Here is a 21,980-nt window from a genome sequence, read left to right as displayed (position 1 = left end):
TTACAATCAACCTATTTCATCAAACCTAAGATACCATTATTTTCTGTACCAGTAAGAAAGCAAAAAACACTTCCAATTACAATTGTAAGATGGCATCAATTTTGACAAATACCATGATTTTAGAGATGTTAATCAGTGAAAAAAATGTCTCAGATGGATAAAACATAGTTGTTATTAAATCTCTTCTACTACTGACAGTAATATATATTTCTGACTCCCAGCTTTCCACTTTTCTTTTTGGCTGTAATAAATATTTCAGTTGATTATTTTTATTAGTAAATCAGTTTCTTACTTAGGAATGAATGATTTACAAAAGACACACAGAAAGAACCAATGCCTTCTCACTTCTGCATACAATAGAATAGAGGTCACAGCTGCTGGAAAAAAAACAATATTCACTTCCCTCGTTAGACATTTATTGACAACCTATATCTATCAGGCACTGGGCTGTGAATTGGGGACAGGAAAATGAAGAAGATTTGGTAGAACTAAAAATTGTTAAGAAGATGAGGAGCTGTAATTGGTTATTAAAGAACAAAGACTGTCAGATAGACAGTAAGATGGGAATAGGTATATGGGGGGCATTCTTTTAAAAAAATCAAAAATCAAAATTCAAATAATACTAATGCTTATAAAATATAAAATTTCATCTCCACCCTATTTTCCCAATGCCCATCCTCGAGATAAACACCATTATCAGTATGATGTGGACCTTTTCAGATGTTTTTGTGTATATAAAAACAAAGATATGTATATACATGTAGCACACATATAGAAATTCCTTAATAAAAATGAGGCTATACTAGAGATACTTTTCTGCAACTTGCCCTTTTTGTTTAATGACACATCATAGCCAACTCGTGATATCAATACACATGGATCTCTCTTATTTTTATTAACTGCTACATTACATTCCAATGTATGGATGTAACCATATTTTTTAATGGCTTTATTGAGGTGTAATTGACTTATAGCACATAAAGTGTATGATTTGATAAGGTTTGGCAAATGTAATAGTCATGAAACCATCACAAGCAAGACAATGAATATATCTATCACCCTCAAAATTCTCCTTGTGCACCTTTATAATTCCTCCCTTCCACACCTCGCCTTCTCACCATACCCCGCTCCTGCTTTACTAACAACCTGTCGTCTGCCTCTATAGATTAGTTTGCATTTTCCAGTACAATAAAAGTAAAGTACATATTCTTTATTTCTAGCTTCTTCCACCCAGCATAATTATCTTGAAATTCATTCATGCTGTTGTGTGTATCAATACTTTCATTCCTTTTTTATTAGTAGTATTCATAGATATACCACAATTTGTTTATCCATTTACTTGTTGACGGACACTTGGATTGTTTCCAAATTTGGCTATTACAAGTAAAGCTGCTATAAACAATCATGCAAAAGTATTTGTATGGACATACACTTTCTTTTCTCTTGGATAAATATCTAGGAATGGAATGGCTGAATCATATAGATGGTATATGTTTAATTTTTTAAGAAACTGCCAAGCTGTTTTCCAAAGTGGTTACACCATTTTATACTCCCACTAGCAGAGTATGAAAATTCTAGTTATTCTACATCTTCACCAACAGTATTGGTACAGTATTTTGAATTTTAGATATTCTAATAAATGTATGGTAGTATTTCATTGTGACTTTAATTTGCACTTCCCTAATGACTAATGATGTTTGAGCATCTTTTCATATGTTTGCTACCTGTGTATCTTCTTAGGTGAAGTGTCCAATATTTTGCCCATTTTTTGGGGTTGTTTATTGAATTTTGAGAGCTTTTTATATATTCTGATTTTACTCTTTTATCAGCCACAAAAACGAACAAACTATTGTAATACGCAATAACATGCATAAATCTAAAAATAATTATCCTTAGTATAAGAGACCAGACAAAAAAGAGTATATATTGTGATTCCCTTTACATAAAATATTGGAAAATGCAAACTAATTCATAAGGCATGCTATGTTCTTTCTCCCTCATTCCTTCTTTCCCTTCTGTTTTGTCAGCAGATAAATTCTCTTGACACCCAACCTTACTCAGACCTGTTTATCTTTCTCTGTAACCTCCAGTCTGAAGGCTGGATATTATGTATTTTCTGCACTTTTCTGTAATCTGAGGGTGTCAGAGTTGGGGAAGAAGGGGTAACTCCACTGGTAGGGGGCAGCCTTTATGATGGTCTGGGTCTCCTTTTTTTTTTTTTTTTTTTTGTAAAGATGCATTAAGTTCTATGCTAGGTTTCACTTACCTAGTCAGGATGTGTCCTATTCCTAAGGGGGTTTCCCTTGGGCTTTGGCTAGTTCCCTAAATTCAGCATGGAACTCTGGAAAATGGTAAGCCCCATGATTTTCCCTACTCTGCTGAGACCTCAAATTCTTCTGTGATAGGCAAGAATGTTTATTTTGAAGGGTTCTTTCTCAACCTTTGCCAGGGCTGCCTTGTGAGTATTAGTAATGATTTGTCAGCTGAACTTTCCCTAGTATTGCTTCTGAGGGACAGAGGTAGGGTTAGGAGCCAATCTGAGCCACACGTGAATCTACAGTTTCTTTCCTTGGTCACTAATTGTCCACCTATGAACAGTATGAACTCTTGTTGTTGCTGTTGGTATGATTTTTGCTTGCTTTTACTTTTCCTTATTCCTTTTGTTGGAGGAGGAATACTTTATTTTTCAGATTCATGCCATCTTCTTTACCTGGAGGACTCAGGCTTATTAGTGAAACAGACTAGAGCTCCTTTAGAGCAGTGATCATCTCCTATTCCTCTCTTGAGTACTCCTCAGAACCTAGCCTAGTGATGGGTACATGTTAATATAAAAAAATACTGGGGAAAAAAAAGATATCACTTCATGTTCTATAATGGCCAACTCTAAACATTCTGAACAGCAGAGCCTGATTAATTCTCCCAAAGCACTTCTTTTGGTCACATGATTTACCCGATTTGTGAAACCTCTCTTTCAAGTGAGCTGGTCTATTTGCTTGCTTTGAAATATACCTGTGTACAATGCAGATCTTTGCTCATGTTCATGTCTAGGACAAAAGGATTTTCAATATTTAAATCTTCGTCATCCTTCAGAGCCCAGGTTAAATCCTACCTACTCTATGAAGTTTTATTGACTTTTCTTATATCCCCACCTCAAAAACCTCTTCCTATTCTGAAGACTATTCCTATGGTCTTCACTGTATGACCTTGCATAGTCCTCTATATTGTTTATTTATTCATTGGAATATATCTCAATTCTCCATCTTATAATAGTAACAAGAACGATGCCTTTTAGTAAGCACTTACTACTACTAAGTGTTTTACATATTTATTTCCTTTAATATTCACAACACCTCATTATAAAAACTCGCTCAAATTCCTATAGCTGGAAGGGGTAGAGTCAGGACTTAAATTCAGATTTTTTGGATTCTGAAGCCCTTGTTTAGCTAGAGTATTAACACTGAGTCTAGCTGTAAACTTCAAGTAGACATGAACTGGATCTCCTATTTCTCTACATCAATTCACTTATTCAAACATACATATTGGGTGCCTATAATATAGAGACTATAGCAATGAAACAGGCATAAGCTAAGCTCTTCTCTAAAGAGTCATACAACCTAATGATGAAGATAAAACAGATATATAAGTAACTAAAGTACATGTTAGGAAATGGTAATAATAATATAGTTCTTATGTGTTGCTTATTTATCATGTATATACAATTTATACATACATACACATATATACATACACACATATATACTAACTCAATCTTCACAACAACTCTATGAGGTAAATATTACTATTATTATCCCATTTTAGAGATGAGGAAATTGAGGCACAGGGAGATTAACTTCATAAAGTTAGACATGTAGACTGCCTCTTTCAACATCCAGATTGCCTCTCATGACAAATTACTGTGTAAGGAAAATTCAGAATATATAAAAAGAAAGAATTCTTGATATCTGAACTCTACTGGGATTCTAGAAACAGTCAATTATTTAAATGGGTTACACAATAGAAAGTCATGTTGCAGGATATATGTCCTACCTTGGATCTACAGAGAATCGCTTAGTTCAGTGTTTTTAAACTAAAGGTCATGACACTTTTAGTGAGTCATGAAATCAATTTAGTTAGTGTACCTACATTTAAAAAGAGAAATAAACAGAAATGGAGCAGAAAAGAATAAATGGAAACTATGTGTGCATGTCTTACACTGTAAAACTGTAGAGGAAACTTCTGTTCCTGTTTCATATGTGTGCGTGTGTTACACATACATGTACTGGACCATGATGTAAACTGTTCTCCTTCCTGTGGGTCATGCCAGAAAGCTTGAAAGTTGCTGGCCTAGCTGATTTAGTTATATGATAATACAAGTGCTTACTGCTTCCTTATAAATTCCAGGGATCCCCTGAAAAGTTCCTATGCACTTAAACCAGGAACAGCGTGGAATAAGGAATGATTTTTCCAAGTAAGTGTGTGAGTTGCTCAATACAGACAGATGTCTGGGCCGTGTCTCACAAGCATTCTGAATATAGTTTCATGTCAGAGCCCTCCCCGCCGCCCCCGACTGATGAATGTACTAAGTGTAATTAAAAGACTGTAAGCAGAATACAAAATGGTTAAGTCACTGTGGAAATGTTCGGTAGTTCCTCAAAAAATTAAATATAGAATTACCACATGACCCCACAATTCCACTCCTAGGTATTTACCTCAAAGAGTTGAAAACAAGGACTCAAACAAGTACATGTACACACATGTTCACACAGCTCTATTCACAAGAGCAGAAAGGTGGAAACAGCTTAAGTGTCCCTCAGTGAATGAATGGATAAGCCAATTGTGGTATATACTTACAACAGAATATTACGCTGTCATAAAAAGGAATGAAGTACTGATACATGCTACAATATGGATGGACCTCCCAGACTTTATGCTAAGGGAAAGAAGCCAGACACAAAGATCACATATTGTATAATTTTATTTATATGAAATATCTGGAAGAGGTAATTCTGTAGAGACAAAACATAGATTGGTGGCTGCCAGGTGCTGGGAACTGTGGCATGAGTACAAGCTGCTTAATGGATAAGGGATTTTACTTCAGAGTGATGGAAATGTTTTGGAACTAGATAGAGATGCTGGTTGCACAAAATCGTGAATCTAATTAATGCCACTGAACTGTTCACCTTAAAATGGTTAATTTTATGTTATGTGAAAGTCACTTAACTAAATTATTAAGAATTAAGAGCCTATAGGCAGATGTAAATACTAGTTATACAAATATCCAGAGTCTGGAGGGCAAATATTACTCAGGATATAGAAACTGAAGAAAAAGGGCATTTTATTTTTTCTCAAAAAACTTTTAACAAGAGGTTTATATATAGAGTAAGCAGTTCTTACTGACTAAACCCGAGGCTAAAGGGAAAAATGAACTATACACAATTATGATCAACATCTGTGAGAGAACACTGACATGTTAAGCACCTTCTTAAAAAATCAAAATTCAGCATGAGGAAACATTATTCTTAACTATAAAGGAGGAAATAAGGAAGGAAGTGAGAACTTTTAGACAGAACCTTGAACTTATAGTAAGGAGAAAGTAAACCAGTCTTCTGGTTTTCAGTTTAATTTACATATTTTCTCTTCAAGCAAAAAAAAGGGGGTGGTTAGGAGGGGGAGGTGGGGAGGTGAGGTGAAGCAACCATTTCCCTCTTCCCTTGGAGGAAATTATCATTATTTTTTATTATCACAGGATGTACCTGCCTTTGGAGAGAGTCCACTAGAGGTATCCTGGCACAGGCAGGATAACCTCTTTGGGGGCGTGCTATGGAGGAGGATGGCTGTAGAGACCAGATCAAGGTTTTTCAAACTTTGGTCAACTGAACCCTAAAGGTCCTCTAGGCTGCTAGAGTGAGGGAGGGGTAGGAGAGGAAAAGGGACGTGGAGCTGTTGATGCCCCAAGCCTCTATGCCCACTTCACTTCACTCAGAGTAGGTTTGTTTTTACCTTTTAAATATTGGGATTCTATGTTAAGACTTCACTTGGAAAAATATTCTGCTGCTAAAGAAAAGTTTGAAAACCACTGGACTGGATCAAGGATTCCTAAACCTGGTAGCTCAACAGAATTACTAAAACAGCTTTTTCAAATTACAAATTCCTGGGCCATACCTCCAGACCTAGTGAAATAATAACTCCCCAAGGGATTCTTATGCAGCAGCCCTAAGCTAGCCCACAGTGTTTGAGAGGCACGGAACCAGAGGACCCTTGCTTCCCTGAGAGCCTATGACAAAACAGAACTTAAATGGGCAGGCAGGAATCTTGGGCAAAAGAGCTGGTGACAGCAAATGGAAAAAGAGACGTAGACAACTAAATCACTAGAGTCTACTGACAAAAAAACAAAACAAAACAAAAAACCTGGCAAATGAGGAGCTTGCCTAGGACCAGAAGTTCCTCAAGAGGTTTAATTGCTTGGCAATTATCTCATCGCCTATTGTAACTGTCCCAATTGGTGATAATAGTCAAAATGGCTTAATTTAGCAACTGTCCAAGAAAGTATAACGTCAACCACATAAGTAATTTAAAATATTCTAGTAGCCATGTTAAAAAAAGCAAAAAGAAATGAAATTAATTTTAATAATATACTTTAATTCAATATATCCAAAATTACCATTTTAACATTTAAGTACAAAAATTATTAATGATATATTTTACCTTTTATTTGTACTAAGTCTTCAAAATGTTACAGCACATCAGGCTAACCAGATTTCAAATGCTCAGCAACCATATGTAGGTAGTGGCCACCATATTGTATAGTGCAGGACTAATTAATAAAAAGTCAATCTATTTCCTTTTAAAATTGATACTCTGTTGCAACATAAACACAGAAAGTCCATGAATTACTTTCCCAGCCCTAGGGGTCCTGCACTCAAGGCTAGTCAAATAACAAATTTGTCTGCATATATTATACCCAGCCTCACATCTTCAGACCTGACCCATCTCTCTCTTCCTAGCAGTGGAGGCTATGTTCTGGACATTTTCCTCAGGATGACCCACTTCCAAAACCTATTCAAAATATCTAAAACTAAATGTACCATCTTTATTCCAAAATAAAAAATCAATTTACCTCTTATTTTATCAAATTCCTACATCTGTTACAAGCATTGATATACTAGTCTTTTTTCCCCCATTTTATTTATTTATTTATTTATTTTTTTGAGGTACACCAAGTTCAGTCATCTGTATTTCTGCCATATACTAGTCTTTACATGGACATATGTTTTCATTTATCCTGATGGAAAACCTTACTATCTTTAAATTTATGCTTTTGAATTAAGTATAGAATTATTCTGACAAATTCCTATATCTATTATAAGCATTCATATACAAGTCTTTATATGGACATGTTTTCATTTATTCTGTTAAATACCTAGGAGCGGATGGAATTGCTGTGTCACATGGCAAGTGCATATTTAACTTTATAAGAAACCACCAGTTTGATATAGAGGACAAACTAGTGGTTATCAGGAGGAGAGAGAGAAGGGAGAGGGACAATATAGGGACAGAGGATTAAGAGGTGCAACTATTATGTATAAAATAAGCTACAAGCATATATTGTATAACACAGAGAATATAGCCAATATTTTATAACTATAAATGGAATATAACCTTTAAAAATTGTGAATCACTATATTTTACGCCTGTAACATATAAAATTGTACATCAACTATATCTCAAATTAAAAAAAGAAAAGAAACCACCTGTTTTTATTCTATTACATTTTTTTAAACATCAACTTATCTCCTGATTTTCCTATTTCTATTAGTCATCTAGGATCAAACCTTTAGAGTCAAATGTTTCCTTTTCCTTCATTCTACAAAAGCACCAAGTTCTATTTTTTTTCTTCCCTTACAATCTCTCTCTCATTGGCCTTTTCCTGCTTCTAGTTCTACCTGCTGATCTCTTCAGTATACTGTTGTCCAAATACTTATACTTAATATATTATGTATAATGAATGCCATTTCTCTTCAGTGGCTCTGTAATACCTTTCACTTCAGGTGTGAATTTAAGACCACACACAATCTTGCTCCCACCCCCACACCTGGCCTAATATCATTCCAACCTTATTGTTTACCTATCTCCTAGAAAAGCCTTTATTTTAAGCAAACTATCCTATTCTCCTAAATATGCCTTATACTTCGTCACCTAGGTGGGTATGACTTTCTACCCACCTAGAATGCCCTTACTCCAGCTTTACCTATTTAAGTCATTATTCCACAAACACTTATGTGTCAGGCACTGTACTGGGTACTGGAGAAAGAATAAATATCTTAGGTTCCCCACTTAAACCTCCCTCCTTTATATGTCAATTATACCTCAATATAGCTGAAACTAAAAAAAAAGACAAAAACAAAAACAAAAAAACCCAACTTTCTGACTATGCCAAAACAGAAGTGATTTTGTATTGCTGAGTTGTTCTTACATAGACCTATGCCTTATAAGAACACACTGAGCCCTTACAATTTGCTGCCTTGTATTCCTAATTATCAGTTTTTCTTACACGAGGGTAAGTCAAAAATTATCTGCACTCTGGCTGTAGAATTTACAGAAGTTTTAATATAACCAGAGTGTGGATAATTTTGGACTTACCCTCGTAAATACCCATCTATCATCACAAATAGAGGATGGATTTCCTAAAGGCACGAATTAAAGTCAAATGAATGTGTTCTCCCTGGTGCTCAGTAAGCAGCAGGTACTAAGCACACATTTGCTTTCATGAGTACTTGTAAAAGAGGCAAGTGGAGGGCTCTACCTAGAAAAGAAGCCCCTCAGTGACATGCTGCCAAATCAGGATCAGAGCTAAGCAGGGAGGGCTTGCAAGACCCCAAAGCTGTGGAAAGTGCTTGGGAAACTTTCCTTTTCTAATTCTATTTGAAAAGAAATTCAGAATTGGCAACACTTAGGTTAGGATCAGATACCCTGGCTTTTAGATTTCAACAGTGTAAGTGTTCAGTTTTAAATATCTTTTTCTGGCACTAAATGAAAATAATAACACTGATGATGCTTAATGTACATACATTATATCACACCTAAAAAGATAACTCACCACATGTTGTGTTCAAAAACTTTAGTTGGGTCAGTTAAAATCCTTGATCCCAGAGGGGCCACTGGGTGATAACTGCTTTGGTATCTGTGAGGTGCCTTTCTTATCCTTAGATAGAAAATATAATTTCTCCAAATCACATTCACCCTAATCAGTACCTGGAAAGTTACAAACAATTAATTAGTTACTTTGGATTAAATAAGGTATTATTTATCTAAGAGCCAAAAACTGGTCTAAAAGGTTTACAAGCTGAGAAAGGACATGAAAACTAAAAATTTTTAAATGAAAGATAGGCATGGCAGCTTCTCTCCTGAAGAAATTTTTAGGCCAAGAGAAGGGAAAAGAATATTTGGAGTGTGCAGCGTCACTTGGCATTCTTTATAAGTCACAACCTTGACCAACTTTGCTTTGTTTGGTATTTGCTTATATAATTTTTAGCACATGGCCAAAGCATGTAAGCCCAGAATCTGGATTTTTTTATATTAAAAGTTTTTTAAGTGATTTTATTATTTTGTTTTGGGAATTCTATGCAAATATATTTCTAGGGAATTTTTGATGACCACTAGACCAAAAACCCAAGTATAGGAGCAGAATAAGAAAACAAACTTATTAAATCTCATTTCCTGGGCTGAGCTGAATAATAATGAATACTGGTACAATAAATAAGTAAATACTATATTAAGATATGATCCCATTAATCCTTAATTATAACAACCCTGTATACATACATTTTAAAAAATAGTAATGCATTTGCAAAATAGATTTCCCTGTACAAAATGCATGCTTAAATCCCAGCTCAAGAGGAGAATCATCATTTGATTAGCCAAATCTATCTCCATTTCTGGAGAATAACTTAAACATTTAAAGAGTGTGTTATTTCTGGGGTATATGTTGGCTTAAAATCTTTATGGAAAAGCATCAAAAATAAGCTCTAAAGAGCTTATTTTTTCCAGTAAGAATCCATTGTAATACTGCTTGGCATTTCATCCCCATTCAGTTGTTCATCACAACATTCAGCCTAACGCTGTAGTAAGCTGTCAGAGAGAAACAGATGGTAAAAGGTGTGTATATATAATATGCATTAGAGACTATCCAAGATGCTATTAGGCATAAAAATGACCTGTATTGTACACCCTTTACCACCTTACTGAAAGTCAATGGGTTTTAAGACAATGAATTCCAAAACAAACTGCGGAATGTCAAAAATATTCCATTGTGCTTTTAAACATAAAATTCAAGATTTTCCTTTTGGGAAAAAAAAAGGCTTAGTTATAAACACCAAAAAGACTGCAATGATTCCATTCAAATGTGACTAACAGTGATGAGAAATGAAACATTCAATAGCTAGTACAGATCTCCTGTTTCTTATTTGTTTTTCCTTCTCCACTAAATACAAGCTCTTTGGTGGAGGCAAATGAAATCAAGTGCTCTGCCTACCACTACTTTTCCTCTGATGTGCCTTTGTTCTTTTCTCCTGCCACTGTTCCACATAAGACTAACAAAACCCTACCAGCACAATTATTCTCAGAGCTCTCTTTCCGCACTGAATATTATTCATAAAATCTTCTGTATGCTGAAGAGTAGAAATGGATTACACCTAGAAAAAGAGGCAATTCATGCTCAAAAATATAAAATGATGTAAATGTTTTCCACCCAGGAAAGTGAAATCAAAATGAAATTTCAATCCTTCAGATAATCACGTAATACTTATCTATAGCTATCTATATATATAGAAGAGGAAGAGAGGGGGAAAAAAAGATATGAGTTTCTCTCACTATAAATAACCAAGAACCTCTACAGACAGCTGGAAACGAAAAGCCGTAACCAGACTGGATATTAGGCAATTCAGGAAAATGTCAGAGAAGTGTGTGCCTTGCAGACTGCTAACCCATAGTAAAAACGTCATGTAGCCAGGGCCTAAACATGTGGCAATTTGTCCTGCTTAGGCAGCTGTTTATTTCATTAACCACACAAACATCTTTATCTATTTCATTTATGTATTATCTCCAACAGCCACACACAGCCTTGCATTGCTCTTTATCTTTTTTATTATATAAATATATAGTAATGTATATAATAAACATAGACAAATATATAATAATGTTACATAAATGCTTTCTCAACTAAACTGCAAACTTCTAAGGGCAGTACCAAGCTGTTAGTGAATTGTTTGACTTATTATGTACTTGTCTGACATAAACTTAATTGGAAGGAAGTTACTTCACATTTACCAAGAAGGCTCCTTAGATCCTTGCAGTGTGGAAGAAGGAAGTGATCGAAGAGTGTGACACTATACAGGCGGCTATCCAATTATAGTCACTGCAATGATTAATAAATATGTGCTTTAGTTATAACATATAGTTATGACGATATGTTATGACTGTATGTTATGACTTTATGTTATGTTAGCTTAATGTTTACTAGGTCATGGTTCCATTTTGCAATGGGAAAAAAGAGAAGGGCAGAGTCAGCTCCCAAAAGAATTCTGACAGAGAAAGTTGGTTTCTGCCACCAGATAGTCCCACTTTCTTTATATACCCTCTATTAACTCTCTTTTGGCATATCCTAATTTGAATACAAGTTTAACTAAGATATTATTCACATAATGAAACTGTATGGATAAGTAGTATTTTCATTTGAAATAACACAAAGAAGCATAGCTAAAAATATGCCATTCACCCAAAAGAAGGCAGGAAAGGAAGAAGGAGGAACTAAAGATCAGATGGGACAACTAGAAAACAAACACCAAGATGGCATATTTAAACCCAACCATATTAGTAATTACATTAAGTGTAAATGGACTCCAGCTAAAAGACACAGATTGTTAGTTTGTATGAAAAAGCAAGACTCAACCATATACAGGTTTCCCCCACTATCCAAAGGAGCGCTCCTGTGAAACCTTTTGTAAGCCAAAATGGCGTAAAGCAAAAAAGCATTTACCTTAGGACACATCTTGCTAATAGATGCACAACATAAATCAAGATAAAGAACAGATGCTCAAAGCTATGGCGGCTTGATGCTGAGATGCTGAATGTAGTTCCCAGAGGAGGAGCTTGGAGGTGCCACTCTTGATGCTCAGGGTTTGCACTGCCTCTATAACAGCTAGCTGCAAAACAAACACTGAAAGCTATTTTTGCTTTTCACCTTTTTTCGTAAAAGTGAAAATCTTCTTTAGATTTCTTTCATTTAGCGAAAACAAGTATCAATGTAGGTCTTTCATCAAAGTGACGTAGGCAAAGCAAATTTTCAAAAAGCGGGGCAAACCTGTATTGTCTATAAGAGAAGCACTTTAAGGATATAAATAGATTACAATTAAAAAAGAGATACCATGCAAACACTGAATGAAAAAAACTGGTGGAGGTATAATAATAAAGTAGACTTTAAAAAAGACTATTACAGTTAATAATGATGAGCTAATTCATCAAGACATAAAAATCCTAAATGTGCATGTACCTAACAACAGAGCTTTAAAATACAGGAAGCAAAAATAGAATTTTTTAAAAAGAAAAATTAATAAATTCACAGCAATATTGGAGATTTTAATACCTCTCTCTCAGTAATAAACAGAACCACACTCAGAAACAAACTATCAAAAAATCAAAAAGGACACAGAAGATTTGAACATTATCAACTTGACCTGAATGACATTTATAGAAAGAGCAATATACCTAATAACAGCAGAATACACATTCTTTTCAAGTGAACATGGAATATTTGCCAAGGCTGACCATATATGCTAGGCTATAAGACAAGTCTTAATAAATTCCAAAGTATTAAAATCATACAGAGTATGTTTCCTGACCACAACAGCAATATTAAATGTTAATATTTTTGATGAATTGACTCATTAATAAATATCCCTTCTTATTTGTAGTAATAGTCATTTTCTTAAGGTCTACTTTGTTTAACATTAACATAACCCCACCAGCTGTCTTATGCAGTATTGTATATAGCTTTAAAAAACATATTTCTGTGTTTACGTTTAAAAAAGAAAGAGCACATTGTTGATTCTTGTTTTTTTATGCAAACATAAAATAACAAGATATCTAGAAAAATTCCCAAATATTCTGAAATTAAGCTATGTACTTCTAAATAACCTACAGGTCTAAGATTTACATGAGTTAGTAAATCTTAAGGTAAATTAGAAAGTATGTTGAACTGGATAATAATCAAATTTTAAAATATCAAATTTTATGGGATGTAGCTAAAGCAATGTTGAGAGAAAAATTTATAGTTTTAAATGCTTCAATTAGAAAGGAAGAAAGATCTCAAATCAATGATCCCAGCTTCAATCTCAAGAAGCTAGAAAAATAGTAAATTTGATGTAAAGTAAGTAGAAAGAAGGAAATAATAAAAAATAAAAGCAGAAATCAATGAAACAGAAAATGTACAAAATAGGGAAGAACAAGGTCAAAGGCTGGTTATTTGAAAATATTAATAAAATTGATAAACCTCTGGCAAGACTGATACCAAACATTTGTGTTTTAGAAAATACAAATTTTTTTTTTTTTTTTTTTTACAAATTTCTAATAATAGGAATGAAAGAGGAGACATCACCATAGACTCTACAGACCTCGAAAACACTAATAGGGAGATATTATGAACAATTTTATTTCATTTATTAGATGGGATAAATGCCTTGAAAAATACAGTTTACCAATAATAACTTACTAAAACAGCAGAAAAAAATCTAAATAGCCCTAAATTTATTAAGTAAATTAAATTTATATTTAAAAGCAAACAAACCTCACATCCATTAGGATGGGTATAATTTTTTTAAAAAGCAGAAAATAAGTGTTGGTAAGGCAATGAAGAAATTGGAGTCTTTATGCATTGCTGGTGGGAATGTAAAATGATACAGCTGCTGTGAAAAATAGTATGGCGATTCCTCAGATTATTAAGCATGGAATTAGCATACAATCCAGCAATTTCACTTCTGGATATATACCCAAACGCAGTGAAAGCAGGGGCTCAAAGATATATTTGCACACCATGTTTATAGCAGCATTATTCACAATATACAAAAGGTGGAAACAATCCAAACGTCCATCAAAAATGAATGGGTAAACAAAATGTGATATACACATAAAATAGAATATTATTCAGACTTTATAATGAAGGGGATTTTGGAAAATGCTACAACATGGATAAGCCTTGAAGGTATTATGCCAAGTGAAATAAACTAGCTGCAAAAAAGACAGATTTACGTCATTCCTTTTATATGAAGTTCCAAGAGTGATCAAAAAAGTTCACAGAGACAGAAAGTAGAATGGTGTTGTCAGCGGCTGGGGAGAGGTAAAAAAGGGGAGTTAAGTGTTTAATGGGTATAGAGCTTCAGTTGGGGAAGATGAAAAGTTCTGGAGATGGTTAGTTGTGATATTTGCACAACAATGTGAATAAATTTAATGTCACTGAACTGCACACCTAAAAATGGTTAAAATGGTAAATTTTATATATATTTTACTACAATAAAAAAAAAAAGAAAACCTTCCTGCAAAGAAAACTGGAGGCCCTGATGGCTTCACTAATGAATTTCAAACGTTTAAGGAAGAAATAACACCAATCTTACACACTCTTTCAAAAAAGAACACTTCTTAATTTGTTTTATGAGGCCAGCATAATGTGGAAAAGTAGTACACTTGCATGAAAAAAGGTTTGAATATTGGCCACATTGTTACAATGCAGTTTTCCCACAGACATAGCGCTTCTCATTATAGTTCCAAGTTATCAAGTGTTTGTCAGGAATAAAACTTGCAGATATCCAAAAAGGGGAAGCTTGGTAAGAGTTTTCTAGGCATGTCTTGGTGTGCTTTAATTGCTAGGCACACCAATTATATTTAGTTTGAGTTAAAACAGTCTAGAGCTGAGAAAATACAAAGGCAACAAGTATCTCCACAAACACTCCTTAGGTGTTTGAGTTTTTATTTACTGTTGGAAGCACCTGAAAGGTCTTGACCTTTCACTTAACTTAGCTCGAATTAATTCTGCCATATCAAATTCTAGTCCATGTAATTAAATGGTATTTCTTTTACTTACTTTGCCTATAGATTCTCACTTTCAGCTCACCATCCTATGGTGGTTCTTCCTCTCAAGTCCTGTCAAGATCAAAATGAAACAGAGTGAAGAAGGAGATGGCTCTAGGGCCATGGCTCTCTGAGATCTCAACACTAAGCCTCAGTCATGAATAGCCAATTGGCTGAAGCAATCACTAAGGAACAGATCCAGAAAGGAACTGAAGCTCATATGGGTATCAGAGTGACAGAATTTCATTATCAATAGCATTTATTATGCTCTAACCACATTCGTACGCCATGAAGAGCTGACAGACTTCCTGCCAGCTCTTAGATATAGGTAAGTGTGTACCCATTTCAGAATGCATAAAATGACTTGGGGTTCCCATATATGTCGTATGACAAGCCAAGGAGAAGGTGGTTTAAATACTTACAAGTTTTCTGCTGACAGACTTCCTGCCACCTCTTAGATATAGGTAAGTGTGTACCCATTTCAGAATGCATAAAATGACTTGGGGTTCCCATATATGTCGTATGACAAGCCAAGGAGAAGGTGGTTTAAATACTTACAAGTTTTCTGAGCTCACCATTAACACCACATTATGCTTGCAGCAAAAGCAGCACCCTTGGTGTAGAAGGATGACTTGTAGGAAAGACATCTCTGTCTTATCTCCAGATTGTGGTTAAATGCTTTGCTTTCCACTAAAATGGAGCCCTTTTCACAATGACTCACAACCCACCATACCAACAAACGATATCATATTCTTCTGGAATAGCCAAGATGCATATAGGATGTTTCATGTTACAAACATGAAAAAGTGTTGCAAATGTTATTTTTGTATACAGTAATTGTTTGAAGTACTTTTTAAATAAAAAAGATAATTTTAGTAAAAAGATACTCCATACTATACTTTGCAATTTGAAAAAATCTTTAAGGAAGTAAATCACAAATCCCAATTTATCTTTCATATAAATATTAATTTTAAAAAGTTAAGTATTTACCATGTTTGAGGCCCTGTTCTAAACACTTTACATGTATTATCTTATTTAACCTATATTTCCCTATCTAGGGGTCCTGGTTTTATACCCATATTACAGAGGAAAACCTCACACAGAATGAAGTAAAGTAACAAGCTTAAAGTTACCCAACCAATACCTAACGGGGCTTCAATTTGAACCCAAGCAGTTGAATGGGAGAGCCTATGCTCTACCTTTTTTTAAGAAAAAAAAAAAATCTTTGTCATGCATATACATACAATTTATGTCCTAGTTTTATACACCACACATACCAAAAGGATCACAGTACTGATTCTCCTGTCTTTACTAGGGTTGCAAACTTGTTGTACTCGATTTAAGGAAGCCTAGAATTTCTTCTGTCCCTTCATCTTTCTCAATTCTGTTTTTTCTCTTGGGCCTTAATCAAATAGCAAGCAATGCCACTGGGAGACACCAGTACCCTGATGTAGAACAACACAGTCATTCTCTTTTCAGTACTCGAATCTCAAGATACAGGCAAAGTGCTCTTGCATCACCCAAATAACATAACATAACATTTTAACACCCAGTTCTTTTCACTGGTCTTCTATTTTTATTACAGCTGAGGAGTAGAGGCAAAGAAGGACTTACTTCCCTTGCTATTTAAGCTTGAGCCCAAGATTGCTTTCTCACATCTCAATACTATTGGAAGAGCACCAAAGAACTAGAGCAAATAGTACTGCTGTTTGTGTGAATCTGTAATGATTATCCTTGGAGCATTTCACTGGCTCTGAGCTGCCTCCCTAAGAATGATTCCCAGTTGTCTCAGCTCACTGAAATCTCAGGGAAAGAAACTGCCATTAATCATACACTAAATGCCTGCCCTTTGTTTAAAATTTAACTTCCTTTCGATGTTTCCTGGGTTCTGAGCAGCCTTTAAATGAATGAATTAGTGAGACATTCATGTTTTTACCTCTGTAACTGTTTAGCTTTTCTTCCTAGCTGGGAAGCTAGTACAAAGGTTTCATTCAGAGGAACAAACATCATCTAGATAAAGCTGCACTAACATTACCTGAGAGGCTACCATTAATGAGAGCAAATTAAAGTGCTATTGTTGTACTGTTCTGGATAGCGAAAGCGGACAGGTAAGAAACACTTAATTATCAACTACACCACGGTGAAAACTGAAGCTTCAATTAACCCTGGCAACTTCAGAGAACTCCAAGGGTGACCATCTGTGAGGCAAAGAGCTCAGGCAACTCATACATCTTGTTTTAATCTTCCTATGGATGATTATAATTTCAGAGTATAAATAAGGTTATTAGCAAGAACAGAACAACAACAATTATTACAGTAAGTATTTGCAGCACACTTTGATCACACTATGACGTCAGTCACTCTGCAGATTCAAAATGGGAATCTCATGCTGTGTTTGCTCTCCACAACCACTTAGAGGTGTCACCATGCATTCACACACGAAGAGGTTAATGTGACTCACATGTTATATGAGGGATTTCATGTAAACCCATCTCAAAGCTGCCTTAATCCTAAATATCTGAAGGGTGTATTATTCTAATTGCTCTGGAAGTTGTCTCCAAAAACATGCTGGACCAGAATGAAATCTATTTAACTCCTCCTGGCATTTCACATTTGTGTGCACTATAGTAACTTCTAGAACTGGTAATCAGATTTGGTGGGCTGAGAAAAGGTACTAAGTTACATGCATACTTTATGTGTTACCAGTCCTTACAAGTTTTTGTAAAAAACTCACATGGATGAAGTTAATGGAGTTCTACACTTAATGAGATTTCTGCTTTCTAATTCACTGCAAATGTCTCTAACCTAGGTACACTAGATGGCAGGAGATGCTTGTACCTGTATGCAGGATTTACCCAGTCAGATTTGGACTAATGTATCAATAAGGCTGTTCTGGCACAAAATGGAATATTATAAAGAACTCGTCATAAATGAATATTATATATAAAAAGTCTGAAATATAACATTAGTGAATAAAAGTGTCCAAATGAATGTATTTCCATAATTTCAAAAGAATGTGGGATTTAGGTAAGCAGAGATTATACCACTGTGTAAATTCTATTTTAAAGATCTACAATTAGTTATAACTTGAAAAAATCAAGGCAAACTGCACCATGGCCTATCAGGTAAAATTTTTACTGTCACATCACAAGAGGCATGACACAGTCAGAAAAGGCACCAGAGAATGGAAAATTCTCTGGAATTCACAAGAATGATACAATTTCTATATGAAAACAGACATGTTGAAAGTTTCCAGGAAGCAATACAGAATGCTAGGATTATAGAGTGGGTGGACAGAGTATACTAGATTCCTCATTAGGTGCACTTGTTGCTCCCACTGGGCTCACCCTTTTCTCCTCTTGTCTTGAAGAGTCTTCTTGGCCTGGTCTTCTGTCTACCCTCAGGCCTTTTATCCAATAGGAAACAGATCCCTGATTTCCCTGTGGTCTTGTGATTACCTGGAGCTTAAATCCAACATCTTGTTCTTATTAAAAAGATAAGCCTTCCTAAAAATTTACCATCTCATCTCTTGCAGTTGGAGGAGCCGTGTGACCATGTTATAGACGACAGAAGTCTGTCAAAGGGCAAAAATCTTTGCTTCCATACAGAAGAGAAAGGGGTTGGAGAATAGCTGGCTGGCACCCTCCTTCTGCCTCCTTCCTGAACAAAGGAAAGTGATGCTGTGTACAGAGGAAAGAAAGGCCCTGGTTCTTGATGGTATCATTGACCAGGTAAACCAATGATAGTTATCACTTTCCTCTGGTTCCTGCTAGATGAGAAAAATAAATCCTTATATATTTTAGCCACTATTAGGTTTCCTGTAATTTTCACCCAACAGAATTCTAACCTGACATCCACTACTGTTGAGTCCTAGGAATCCAGGGACAAATCTATTTGGTTCCTGCCCTCAAGAACCTTACCATCAAGTGAAGAAGAATGAGATGCAAACAGAGCCCTGATACATGTGTAATAGAGGTGGGCATAAAGTGCTATTAGAGTACAGAGGAATGAGTGATTAAGTCTCTTGGTTGTGGCTAGGGAAAGCTTCCTGGTGGAGGCAACATCTGTGCTGGGTCTAGAAGAGTGACTGGCAATATTCCCAGGAGATAAGGGTAAAAGCCAGGGCACCTGAGACAGAGGAACTAGCACAAATAAAGACAAACAAGTGTGAAAACATATGGTATATTCAGGGAATCAAAAGTAATTTGAAGTAAGATGCTAAATAATTTTGGAAATGAGTAGTCTATAAGACTAAGGGCAATAAGAATTGTAATGAGTACTGTACTTTAATAGATAATGGGTTAACAATTCTGAAGCCACTGTACAAATATACTAGAACTGAACAATTAATAAACAGATGGTAGGAACCAGGTTTCTCACCAGGAATGGAAGGTTACAGAAAACTGAGCGGAGAAGGCTAGAATAATTCATATGGTGATGAATTAGAATTGGAGTCATCAGTATGAACTAATATTTAGCCTAATATAAATATAGACATTACATACAGACCTATTTGTAGATGTGTGTATATATATGGGTTAGCATATACACATATACTTCCTTATTCTGCTAGCTGAGAGGCAAACATACCACTGTAGCAACAAGCACACCAGGGACCCAGATCTTGGTTTCCTAATACTATTTTCTAACAAAAGGAATCAGGGCTCCTTGGAAAAATAGCTGATGATAGGATTAGGACAGGGAATATATAAAATGGCCAGAAAGTAAAGAACTGCTCAAACAAAAACAAAAACACAACCCACAATGATAAGGACATGTCAAAGGGACACATAGGCCAACTGAAAGTGCTCCCAATGGCCAAAGCTGAAATACTGATACTTTGAGCAACAAAATAATTTTGGCTTATAATCCAAAATATAAAATAAATATCCATGTGTTTATACTGATACAAATGGTTGATTGAATAAATAAATGAATGAATGAATGGGGGAGAAGAGACAAATCTCCCATGCAGAAGACTTCCAAATAACTTATGGAGACACTCCACCCTCAAGGAGGTGGAACATAACTCCTCGTTCCTTAAATGTGGGCTACGGATAATTACTTCCTTCTAAAGAGTACAGTATGGGATGTGGGGGAGTAACTCTGCAGTGGAGAAACTTGACAAACACCTCAGTCAGGTGATCAAGGTTAACACCAACAATGGTAAGTCAGGTTGATAGCATATATTCTTTACATGGGCATTGTGGGCATCGTGACTGGTTCAGAGGTGAGCATAAAACTAAATCTGGTCAGCAGAGTACATCTCTTAGGTCTAGTGCTAGAGATTTTAGGACAAAGATGATTTCTCATACCTGTTACACATGAAAGAGGAAGCATGAAACCCTGGAGCTGTTGAAAGCTGTATTAGCCCAGGCAGTCTTAACAAAATACCATAGACTAGGTGGCTTAAACAATAGAAAATTTTTTTCTCACAATTCTGGAAGCTAGAAGTCCAAGATCAAGGTGGCACCAGGGTTGGTTTCTGGTGAGGCCCTTCTAACTGCTTTCTTGTTATGTCCTCACGTGGCTTTCCAGCTTGTATGCTTGTGGAGAGAGAGATCTCTGGTATCTCTTTCTCTTCCTATAAGGACACAGTTCTATTGGGTTAGGGCTCCCCCCTTATGACCTCACTTAACTTTTATTTCCTGCATAAAGGCCCTGTTTCCAAATACAGTCACATGGGGGGCTTGGGGCTTCAACATATGAATTTGGGGAGAAGGGACACAATTCAGTCCATGACAAAAGCTATCTTGAAGCTATCTGGCCTAAGGATGATGGCATGGTACATGTTTAGGATGAAGCCAACTCTGAAGGAAAACTGGGAAAATAAAGTTAGGTCCCACTGTTAATTAGTTAAAGTTTCATTTGAAGCCAGTCCCACATCTGGCTTTTTCAGTTATTAAGCCAATATATTCCCTTAATTGTTTAAGCCAGTCTGAGTTTTCTGTTACCTCCAACCAAAAGTAACTTAAATAATACAGCAGTTATGTGATTTCCTCTACCACCAGGCAGCCTGAGAGAAAATATTTGGTTTTATCTAGATTAGGCCTGTCTAGGCTGGCAGTACAGAAAGTAGTGGTGATTTAGGATGTGGAACTGAGGGAGAATATAACTGATGACCATAAAGGCCCCAAATGACCAGAAATTTAAACATAAAGAGGAGAGAGAAGGAGAGATTGGGGGTGGGGGAAGGTTGATGGACTTGATGTGGTTGAAGTCTGGGTTTAACAGAAACAAAGGGAAGGAAAGACAGACAGGAAGGTACTGGTTAGTAATTAGGCCTTCTGAGTTTAACCCATGCTACCTAGTAACAAAAACACTAACACTATAACAAGGAGAAGGAAATCTTATTTGAATCAAAGGCTCTGACAGTGTGGGAGAATCACAAGGCCATGAACACCTAGGAGAAAGAAACTTTTTAGCATGGACAAAAAGCTGAAATATGGACTCCCATCCACTATCTCATTTTAATCTTTAGCAGGTCATTATAATAGGTTTTCATCCTTTGCTCTTCAGGAACAATCCCCCAATGGACACCTCTAACATCCTACGACAACTTTTTAAATTGTGTATTTATTATGATAATCTAAAAATAAAATCAATAGGAGCAAATGTATAACTACTGCTTGATTTCAGTGCCTTTATATGCATTTATGATCTTGTTGCAACAAGCAGTACAGATATAAGATAGAAATGATGCCTCTGAGTATACAACACACTGTAAAAAGATTCTGCAGTATTTTGAATTGAGAAAAGTGGTGAGGGAATTGAGAAGGCACATAGCACACACAGTACAGATGGGATGAAGTCAAAGGAACCTGTGTAGCGGTGGTCAGTACCTTGTTTACAATGAGAGCTGC

At 35.6% G+C, this 21,980-nt stretch overlaps 1 protein-coding gene across 17 annotated transcripts in view; it reads right to left on the bottom strand.

The window, feature by feature from the left end:
- The window catches only part of METTL8 (methyltransferase 8, tRNA N3-cytidine), a 159,289-nt gene that overhangs the window by 116,619 nt on the left and 20,690 nt on the right, over nucleotides 1-21,980 (bottom strand). For 11 of the 17 annotated variants that reach the window (XM_057743918.1, XM_057743921.1, XM_057743932.1 and 8 more), the window contains exons 2-4: nucleotides 15,131-15,189; nucleotides 12,035-12,200; nucleotides 9,098-9,252 (exon numbers count right to left, since the gene is read on the bottom strand). The exons of 1 other annotated variant lie outside the window; for it this stretch is intronic. In XM_057743918.1, coding sequence (XP_057599901.1) covers nucleotides 9,098-9,252; nucleotides 12,035-12,046 — 167 coding nt within the window. In that variant the 5' untranslated portion in view covers nucleotides 12,047-12,200; nucleotides 15,131-15,189. Of the gene's footprint in view, nucleotides 1-9,097; nucleotides 9,253-12,034; nucleotides 12,201-15,130; nucleotides 15,190-21,980 lie in introns of those variants that run through there. 5 more of the 17 variants (XM_057743924.1, XM_057743925.1, XM_057743922.1 and 2 more) reach the window with 3 other exon arrangements.

This window comes from Hippopotamus amphibius, chromosome 8 (assembly GCF_030028045.1).
Source record: "Hippopotamus amphibius kiboko isolate mHipAmp2 chromosome 8, mHipAmp2.hap2, whole genome shotgun sequence".
Classification (NCBI taxonomy): Eukaryota; Metazoa; Chordata; class Mammalia; order Artiodactyla; family Hippopotamidae; genus Hippopotamus; species Hippopotamus amphibius.
Note: the sequence above shows the minus strand (reverse complement) of the source record. Positions and strands in the feature narration are given on the sequence as shown.